The following is a 10,935-nucleotide window of genomic DNA, read 5'->3' as shown; positions in this document are numbered from 1 at the left end:
CAAGGAAAAGAAGAAATCAGACCATTTAAAACACCATAGGAAAGAAAAGAACAGGCACCAGTGCTAGAATGGCAGTTGCTTCTGGGTTTACAATATTATCTTGAAATACAGAATACTAACAGCCCACCCGCCTGTTATTCTTGTCAACCTACTTTTTCCCAAAAATTTATTTTTTTAAAATTGGGCAAGTTCTTTTAGATGTCACCAGATAATTCTGATTTCAGCATCTTCAAGGAAGAGGCTCAAAATTAAACTTAGTATCACGGGGACTTGAACCTGCATTATCAAATTCTAGGGCAAGTTTTACTAGTCAACCACCAACTCTGGGATAAGTTTTTCTAAAGGTGGTTTTTTTCCTAAAGGTGTTTTTTGTGTTTTTTTTTTTTTTTTTAATCTAACACATTCCTACAAACCATTTTCATTCGATGAAACAATACTTCTGATGTTAGTTTTTGGTGGACTTTTCCTACCTGCTCTAACTCTAGTTTTAATGTCTGCAGTTTATTATTAATATGAACAAATGTAAGTAAACTACAGTAAAAGCATTGATTTATGCATGCTGGTAGATGAAACTATAAAGGCTGAAAGCAGTTACTGCCCTCAGCTGTTTGCACTGCTGCTTTTCCTGGGGTTGCTCCTGTAGAAAGGACAGTTTGATAGGACACACAACCTCCAGCTGGTTGCTGTTCACAATTCAGTAAACTCAATTGAAATTAGCTATAATTTACTCTCTAGTGCTTAGACATATATTTCTTAAGTCATTGTACCCTCTTCTCTTGATTTACTGCTCCTTTATATGCTTATTTTATTTCTTTCAAATGCCCATCTACTACAGACACTTTGTATCTGAAGCTTTCAAAGAACTTGTGTTATGTTTTAGCACCATTACAGAAGCATACATAATTAAACACAAAATAAAGCAGCTGTTATAATAAGAGTAAACTAAACAAAAACTCTTTACTGACTTTTCTGGAACTAACAGAAGTCTTAATTTGTTGAACTACTGCTAGCTTTTCATTCATACCAGACTACACAGCCAAAACAGTCTTCATTTCTGTAGTACAAACAGATCTTAAGGGAGGTTAGAGGTTTTTACACCTTCCCATCAGGCACCAATAGGCCTTAAATACCCTGAGCAGCAGCACCTGGGCTGTCTTGCCCATAAGTCCACCTGGGAGTGCTATTTGAGTCTGTCCCAGGCCTCGTTTGTGCTACCAGGAGCAGTGAGATTGGAGCTGCTGTAATAGGAAGGATGAGCAGACAGCAGCCATAGTGCAAATAGGGCTCTGCTCTCACTAACCAGCCCCCAGCATTGTTGGGACAGGGTTGGTTTCTGCTGCTTAATGGCCACCAGGTAAGGTAAGTTAATGAGTCAGCTCTGATGCTAGCCTGGGAAGTCCAGGGAGCAAGACAGAATTGGCAGGGGATGTGCTGGGTACCTGCCTAGGCAGGGGCTGGGTGTCAGGCTGAGCCCACCTGCAAAATGCCCAATGCTGTAATGAAAGCTGTTACCCTATCAGATAGAGAGAAGTGGCATCCAAGAGACTGGGAAGAGGGAACCAGGATGAAGGGCTTATTCTGTAAAAAACAGGTATGGGTTTAAACCTGAGTACTGCAAGCAGCAAATGACCTGTGTTGCTGAAGAAGGTGGGTGTGTGCCCCCTTCCTTACTCTCTTACCTCCCCTATGCATTGTGCTTAAGTTCAGTGCAAGGACAGCAGTGAGTCCCTGGTGCACCTGACTGCTGCTGCTCATCCCCCTCTTCCGCTCATCTCCCCAGCCTGCTATCTGCCCTCTTTGAGGCCGGGCCTTGGCACTGCCGCAGCACCGCAGAGCCTTGTGCTGCGGGCTGAGCGCTGAGGTGAAAGCGAGAGAGGCAGGTCCTCCCTCCGTCCCCTGCCTTTGCCCCAGCCGGCTGCGGCCCCTGCACCGTATGCGTGAGGCGGCCCGCCCGGAGAGGAGCGGGTTGAGAGGCGGACAAGGCTGGCAAGGAGCCCCTGCCACCCCGCCCGGCGGGGGCTGCGGCGTGCCGACCGTTACCGGCCGTTGGCGCCGCGCGCTGCGGCTGCCGCGCATGACATCACCGCGCGCGGAGCCCATGCGCCGCTGGGCGGTGCGGCCCCGCGCCCCCTCCCCGTGCGTGCGTGGGGGCGTGCCGGGGGCAGGGGCTGCCGCGCCGCGCCCGCCGCTGCCGCCCTCCCTCCCGCCGGAGCGCCCGCGGCCCCCGCACCTCACCCCCCCCCGCCCCCGCGGCCGGCAGGGAAGAGGATGGCGGAGAGCGAGGCCGAGACCCCCAGCACGCCCGGGGAGTTCGAGAGCAAGTACTTCGAGTACAATGGGGTGCGGCTGCCGCCCTTCTGCCGGGGGAAGATGGAGGAGATCGCCAATTTCCCGGTGAGGGACAGCGACGTCTGGATTGTCACCTACCCCAAATCAGGTAGGCAGGCGGACCCCCTCCCTCCCCGCCGCCCCGCCCCGCCCGGGGCTGCGCCTGAGGGGTTGGGCTGGGTGTGGGGGTGGCTTCTCCTCTGCCCCGCTCGCGGGGTAGCCGGCCCTGGGAAGGGCGGGAGGCGCCCCCTCGGCCTCGGCCCCGGGCCCGCGGCAGCCGTCCCCGCCCGGCGGGCGGTGCGGTGCGGCGGCGCCGAGCCCCCGCAGGAGGCCGGGGAGAGGCCTGCGCCCTGCCGCCACACGCGTGTGCGGAGAGGGGCTGCCCTTCCGGCCGGCGGCCTCTGAAGCCCCTCGGAGTTGAGGGGACTGCCCGCCCCGGGTCCCAGCATGGGTGGGGCGTCCCGGACCTCGGGCGTACCCACCGCATTTAGATGCAAGCCAGCGCCAGGTGCTGTCCGCCGGTGGTCCGCGCCTCGGTGGTCCCGGTGCCTGCCAGCTGAGCTACTCGGGGCTAAAGATGCTGCTCCAGGCAAGGGAAGTATCGCTCAACGTAGATGTAGAAAAGCGGGAACGTATGTAGTACGCATACAGATTTCTAACGTGGCACACAGGTTTGCTCTCTGTTCAACAGCCTTCTGTATTGTGCTCCCGAGGCGGCCGCCCAGATCGTTCTGGGAGAACATGTGCTCAAAGTACATTCTTGCTGCACTGTCTGAATTGCCAGAAATATCTCCTGTTAGCAGTATAAGTGTGCATTTCTCCAGTAAACACATCCTTTGGCTGTTTTATACCATTCGAGTGTCTCTTTTAATATCATATTTCTTGATTTCTTATCCTCTCCATTTCCAAGCAAAAATGTTTAAACAGAATTAACATGGTTTTAGTGCTGCCTGCAAAGAGGCAGACAATATGGTAGCTTTGTAACCGACCTGATAAAACCAGATAGACTCTTTCTTATTAAGCGCATTCTTGAGTGACTTTTTTCCTGACAATAAGATGATCTCTTTCTAGAAAATTCAAAGTCCACTGGAGAGAACAGATGTTAGCTCTGTAAATACTCTTGTAAAATGATCTTTCAGTATCGTAGGTTTCTGACTTAGTTCATTGTTTGTTGTATGAATGGCTAATGCTTTTCAATTTCTTGGTGTGCTGCTTCAAACATATGCACATTTTCTACAATGCAGCATCTATTATGTTATTTAAGCAGTTTTAAATATTTGTCTTCACATTTTTTTGATATTTCATTACTAATGATGTTAAAGACTGACTAGAGCTTGATAGATGCATACGTTAGATAAGAGGATAGTATGTAGATGGATGGCCCCCAAAATGCTAGGATTAGGAGCAGACAGCTACGTCTTTATTGTTCTTTTAAAGTGTCATTTTAAAGATTTATAGCATGCAGCAAGAACACTATTTAATTCTTTCAGTTTTAAGATTTCAGTTTTGCGAATCTGCCTTTACAATGTTCCCGTGTTAGTATCGCACCCCAACTTCATATTGGCGGATCGTTAAATATCTTCAGCTAATCTCAGTTTCCAGCAGCCGGGCACAATATAGCTAATACATCAGCTGGCAATAGCTTAGTTTTGATGGCTATACAGTTGACTGTGGAAAGCCAGCTTGCATAATCATATTTAATTTGCTATTTTGTGAATATAGCAACATCATATTAGGTCTCTTGGGGCCCCAGCTGAGGCCAGTGACAGGGAACTGTCCACTTACAAAGTTAGTGGAAGTGCTTACTACAAGAGGATTTACTAGCAGTCACTGTGGAAGAAGGAAAAGCAAGATTGAGAACTGGGGCACCAAAACAGAAGGTACAGTGTTGTATGGAGGAGCTGGGAGAACAGCCTTGGCATCAAAATAGGTGCCATAATATTTTACTTGCCAGGAAAGAGAGTACTTGGGTCTTGAGGAATCTGATGTACTTGTCAAGGGAATAGGCTCGGGACAATAATAATGTCTGCAAGCTCCACCTTTAAGTAGCCTGAAGTCTACTGAGACCCTTGGAACTTGTTTTGTCAGCTGATCCTATGTGGCTTACAGCTTTGTGCCTTATTTAGGGCTTCTGAATCAATTATCAAAGGGTCTGCTGACTATGGACAGGCGTGTCAGTAGAAATTAGGCTGCGCTAATATGGTTCCCATTGATTTCGCCAAGGTCATGCAGGAAGTCTACAGCAAAGCCAGAAATTAAATCCAGAACCCTAAGCTCCTCTGCATTACCTTAACTACAACTTCATCTTCCTGTCTCTCAGTAGTATTGACAAAGATTTTTCTGTTTACTGGAGCTAATCAGAATTTTCATAATGTTGCTGTAATCAAAAAAGTAGGTTTACAAAACAGATTTCATGCATAAAATATAATTATTTGGGGTGAAATACTTCAGCTTTTTTTTGTAATCGTTAAAGGTATAACATGGTTGGGCCACTTATCTAGTTTCTGTTAATAAATTACATTTGAACAGAATTTCAAGAATATTTTTGACAACAGAATTTTAGGAAAAGAAAAATGCACCAATGTCAGATAGGTTCAATGGAAAACTTTTTCGTTGTTCTTACGGAAATCAGTTTTGTTCAGTGTTTCACCAGCTCTCCATCTGCTCAAGCTGTGGAAAATACACAAACAAGTCCGTCTGCTAGATGTGTGAGAGGCCAGAGCTTCTAGCTCTTACTGAGCCCTATGCTACAATCTAATAGCAGAAGGTCCCATCATTAGCTGTTGACAATATGTTGGTTTATCTGGCAAAGAAAATACACAAGTGGCTTATAGGGTCAGAACTGCTTCAGTAATCCTGAGGACTGATGAAGTAGTATGTATGCCATTTTGAAGACCTTATACTCTGCAAGACTAGACGATACAGCTCTAAACATGTGAAATGGAGATAGTGCTTGGAAATAGTTACAGATATTAGTAAGTTCGGAGTGACCCAGGAAAAAGCTGGTCCAATAATGGTAGAAAATTGAATGTACCAGTGGCCTTACTGGGAATAATGTAATAAGCCTAATGGAAAATGACTCTGCTTTAATGTGATTTCTACTGATGGATGGCTAAATAATGATACTCCTTATATCTTTAATATTCTTAACACCTGTGTCCAATCAATGGTAACAGCTTTTGGGAGCTGCTGGACTAGGAGAAGCTTATGCCTAAAACCCAGAGACTCATCTGGACATGTAAATATGTGAATGTGCATATATGCTTATACATATGCATATGGTAGAACTGTAATTACAGAAAACCTTTTTATCATGATGCATAATTTAAAATCAGGGGTGCTACTGCTCTTGAAGAAATGGAGTTACGAGTTTCATCTTTCAAGTACCTGTAGTATAGAATGGGCAGGCTGAATGGGACGCACTGAGATTTACAGTAGCTGCAAATGTAAAATGGAATACCATACTCTATAGTATTAAATAATTGGAGCTCACGCAACAGATTGCTTCAGATAGATACAGGTGCAATGTTCATAGGAAGCACTGTGCCTCTGTCACAGCTTTTCTTGAACCCTCTCATACTGTGGGGGTACTTTTTGTACCCTACTTGAAAATTAAAATTCTCCTCTATGAACTTAAACCACAGAATTAATGAATAAGCAGATTCTTTCATGGTATTTCCTCAGTCACCATGCCAAGAGCTAGATTAGCTCTCTGTTAAGGTCAATGATTTCAGTGGAATTAAATCCGTCCCTAAAGCATAATACTGAGTCCAGGTTCACTTAGTATTTTGCTGTGTCTTACGATGCTAATCCCTGACTGCACATGATCTGTCCGTTTGCTTTACTCATAAGTGGTGTACAATAGCTCTCTTAATACCATCTCGTATCTGTTCTGAATATGCATTTTGCATTCTTGGGTCAAAGCCCAAAAATTAATGCCTCTTGCAAAACTGGTAATTTGAGAAAGTGAGCTATTTACATTAATAACGAAGCTGTCTCTCCCATGTTGATTATTTTGCCAAATAATTTTCTGGAGTTCTGTGTGGGAAAATGTCAGTTGTTGGGCAAACATCAGCTTCAAGTCCAGCCAGTTCATGAAAACTCTTGCATTTAGGGCCAAACAACAGGTCAGAAGAGCAAGTGCTGGATATGGCCTTTACCTGTCTGGAGGTGGGTTTTTTTTGTAGATAGCATTTTGAATTTTCCTTGCAGCACTGGATTTTTATAACTACCCACTAGGTTGTAGGGAATATTACGGCTGACTCTAGGTCTTTGGCTTAATGAAGTGCCAACAGTATATTTGCAGATCAGTTCAAGGACAGCTTTCCTGTGTGTACATTCATTGAGTTCTCCTCTTTCAAATTATTTAACATTTACCTCCAGTGTTATATGAAATCAACCAGAGAAAGTTAAATTGAGTTGTCCATTATTTTATTTGCTTAAAAGATTCTGTATGTACAGAAGAAAGGTCATGCTTCTCATTGCATTTGTTGGTAAAGTGCATTGCACGCATTGTGGGTTTTCTGTTCTTCCTGTTCTGCATGCCTCTCCCACTGCGTGCATACCACTCCTTTATACCCTTCAATTTCCAGCACTTCTGAATCCAACACCTCTTCTTGCTGGGACACCAGTATGCCTCAGGCCCTTCCCTGCCTGATGGGAGGAGCTCTGTTCATAGCTCTGTCCTTCCCCTTTCTCTGCCACGTGTCAGGGGCTCTGTCTGCATTTCTCCATGGCCCATTTCCCTTGTGCTATAATCCCTGTTAATCCTTCCATGCCAGGGACAGTATGTGCCCCAGGGTTGTCTTGTGTTATGGGGAAACAGTTGTTTGATGCATTGACCATTACAGCAGTGGCAATCGCAGCTGCTGGGCTGTGAACCAGATATAGAGGGTACAATGTAAACCCCACTTCTCTTGTTTGTCTGATTCTCCGGTAAAATTAATAGACTTCTGCTCATCAACATCTAGAATATTCCTTGATCAGACTCAGCACTCAAAAGTTACTACACTTAAGGCAGAGGGAAGCTTGAACCATTGGGGATGTAGACACAGGTAGTTTTTCTTTGGCTGTGGAATTGGTTTAAGGATTTCTTATCTCTGGATTCTTATTTCTTCCCCCTCACCTTCCAATCAGTCTTAGGTGTCTACGGGACCATGTTATAAAAACATACTGGCAAAATGATTTAAGAAATACTGGTCTTGATTTAAGAAATACACCATAAAGAAAATGTACCAAATGACTATGCCTTGTGTGAAATCTTGCTTTGTTTGTCTTGTGCAATCCTACCCTTCACGTTTTCTTCAGACTAAAAATCTCTTGGCAGGCATGTTATATTTACTGGCAAGGTTGGTTTCTGGTTCTTTAAGCATTATTGTACTGCACAATAATACCCTTATTATTCAATATTAAAAGTATTATTGCTTGACTAAAACTATGTGGCTATACATGACCTGTGCTTGCAGGGGTATCCTGCAGTCTGTGGACATCTAACCTGCCAGCTGACATATCTGCAGTTACCTGCCATAGCAATCGGCGAGTAGGTAACAGGTCTGCACAGAGCTACGTCAATTGAGTATTATGTCAGGGAATCACTGTGCCTGTGTCCCCTGTTACCTGCCTGTAAGCATACCCTAGTTATGGCTTGGTAAGTTGTACTTTTTCAGTGCCCTGGCTTGCTGCCTAACTGGCTAACATGTACTAGTAGCTTCTGCATGATGTGACAGACTGATAAGCCTAAGCACAAGGAATCGGATTCTTCCCACCTACCCAGATATGCATAGGTCCAACACTGCTGACAGTCAGTCCTGATTTGCGCAGTCATAAATGAGAGGAGAATCAGGCTGAAAGGTTGCTCAAGGATGTGCCCAAGCTGTGGGAGTTTCTAGGCTGGGAGCTGTCAGACACAGTGACATGAGACAGCTGCGGTGGATTGCAGAGGTTTAGCCTGGTAATGGCAAGTCTGAGATGGCCTTACACCATTGTAGCTAAGGCTCCTCAGGGAACACGAACATCCACATGGATGTTTGTGTGTTAAATTAGTTGACTTGCCTTAATTTCCCATGTTCTCATACGGAACTCCTCCCAAGAGTTTTGTTGGTATTATTTTGTAACAACAGTTTTGCCGTTGCAAAAGAGCTAGATTCTGCTATTCTGGATTTATAGTCCTAGTCTCTTTGCAGGATTTTGATGGCTTGAGCTTAATCCATTTTCATTTAAAGAATGAATGCAAATGTTACTGGCCCAGAGGCATGCCTCGAGAAATCATGAGGTTGGCTTAAAAATCAAGAAATTTTTACACAAAATATGTTTGGGATTCTTTTCCTTTGACCTCTGTTTTTGAGGCAGTATTAGGCACACTTAAGCTCTTCCCTGTGACATGGAATGATAGAAAACCTCTGTTCGTTTCATGAATGTGGGTGAGCAAGTTGGTTAACGTCTTTAAAATCAGAATATGGTATTTAACTTTTTCTCTTTTTTAATAACATCACAGTTACTTGGTTTCTCTATCTTAAGTAATTTATAAAGCTCTGATATCATTCTGTTTTAATGCGATATGAATGTGCGTCGGTTCTCATACCAACTGGTCAGAAAGAATGGACTTCTTACACAAGCAGAAAGGGAACAGCAAACTGCATTGGATCATGGAGATATGTTTTGTGACCTGTCCTTTTAGGGACTGATGTACGTGGTCCATATTTGATTCATGATTTCATGCTCTTGGTGACTGAAGTCATGTTCCTTCCACCGATTAGAAGAGTAAATACTCTGCTTAAACTCACTCCATTGAGGACCACTCAGGTGTAGCACGTAACATCTGTAGACAAGTATTTGTGGGGGTTAGGGCCACTGGGTTTCTGTGCTTTGAAAGTCCTTTTGAAATGGGTCTATTTTTTGTTTTATTTATGTATAGCTCAAAATACCTTCTGGTATTGACTTAGTCTTAAAGGCTAGGCAAAGAAGTGGTAAATAAAAATATCAAATAGTAAGTAATTGAAGACAACATTAAGTTTGCCACTGATGCATTTGACTTGATTTCAGTGGGACTAGAATTGAATAGGTCCTTACATGCCTCAAACAGGAAATAAAGGTGGAGAAGAAAAATCTGTTGTTAAGGAAAACTTGTTTTTATTATCTAGCTAGCAGTGTTCCATGAGCATTTTATTAAACCCGTGGAGAGATGTTACTAGAGATAGAACAAATGGTTCAGAAGAACAAGAATTCTCCAGCTACCTAATAGGTTTTGCTGGGTCTTTTGCAAATGTAGCATAATTGCTTCCCTGCTGTGAAGTAATGCAAAACTCAAGCAACTTGCTCAGGAAGAAAGAAGAAAAAAGGTTTTACACTGGGTAAAAAGTGTGTTCTGGACATGTGAAGTTACTATTGACTGGATTATATGATAATGACCTCAAAGATTAAAGAATTAGAAAATGTTGTAAATAAGCCAAACCCAACAGCCAGAGTTATTCTCATTTCATGTTAATGTTCATCTTTCATAGTGAAGATATTAATGAAGGGAAGCACAATGCTTGAACATTGGACTGAATTAGATTAAGCACACATCATTTTTCATTCTTATTATGCAGTCTTTTATTAAATGAAGACTTTTCTCTTGTTGGGAAGAGTAGGGATTCATACACCCTGTGCTGAGGGTAAGGAACTACCCCCTCTGTTGTCCCATCAATGCTGCTTTAGAAGTGATGCAAGGTTTGGTACATTGGGCACGTGATACGACATTTTGGCTAGAGACTTAGAGACTCTGTGACTTTGCATAAGTCATATAATCGTTTTGTCTACATCTTCCACTGGAGGCATGTGGATGTATTTCTTCTCTACCAGAATTTTTCATGTATAACAACAAGAAATTCTCTTGGACAAAGGATGTCACCTACCATCTATATTTTTATAGAGAAACTAGCAAACTATGGCTCTGAAATTGAATTAAGCATCTAGGTATTAAACCTGAGCACATAATAATGCTAGTATGTAGGAGTGTGTTTTTCCCCTCAGTGGGAGGGAGCAATGAACAGAGGATTAATAACATGAAGCACCCAGCATCTCATCACTTTGACCCTATTCAGAGTTTCATAACACCTTGGAGAGTCCAGGAAGGTGGGGCACAAGAGCTGAAATAATTATGGTTCTGTATACCAAAGTCTTTTACAGACACTTACTAAAGAAATAAACCGTTTATGTCTGTCCTGGTTTCGGCTGGGATAGAGTTAATTTTCTTCCTAGTAGCTAGTATAGTGCTGTGCCCCAGGGACAGGCACTGTGGCTACTCTAACCCCGCCTGTGGCTGCACCAGAGAACCAACCTGTGCTGGTATCAGCCGCCCCTACTACACACAAGAAGAAATACACAAGAAAATCAGCTTGTTTAGTAATAGATGAAGATGAACCAGGACCATCACAAGAACAGGAGGAGGAAGAGGCAGAACCCATAAATGAGATGGTAACCACCCAATCCCTATCCCTGAGTGAGCTGTGAGATATGTGAAAAGATTTCAGTCGTCATCCAGGCGAGCACATTGTTACCCGGCTGCTCCGATGCTGGAATAATGGGGCCAGTAGTCTGGAATTAGAAGGTGGGGAAGGCAAGCAGCTA

General features: G+C 43.8%; 1 protein-coding gene across 1 annotated transcript in view; it reads left to right on the top strand.

Annotated features, from left to right (window-relative positions):
* Positions 1–2,163: 2,163 nt before the first annotated feature.
* SULT4A1 (sulfotransferase family 4A member 1) overlaps positions 2,164–10,935 on the top strand; it is a 34,939-nt gene continuing 26,167 nt past the window's right edge. The window contains exon 1 of the mRNA XM_075164835.1: positions 2,164–2,437. Coding sequence (XP_075020936.1) covers positions 2,269–2,437 — 169 coding nt within the window. The 5' untranslated portion in view covers positions 2,164–2,268. The remainder of the gene's footprint in view (positions 2,438–10,935) is intronic.

This window comes from Calonectris borealis, chromosome 1 (genome assembly GCF_964195595.1).
Source record: "Calonectris borealis chromosome 1, bCalBor7.hap1.2, whole genome shotgun sequence".
Taxonomy (NCBI): Eukaryota; Metazoa; Chordata; class Aves; order Procellariiformes; family Procellariidae; genus Calonectris; species Calonectris borealis.
This window is presented reverse-complemented; position numbering and strand designations above follow the sequence as displayed.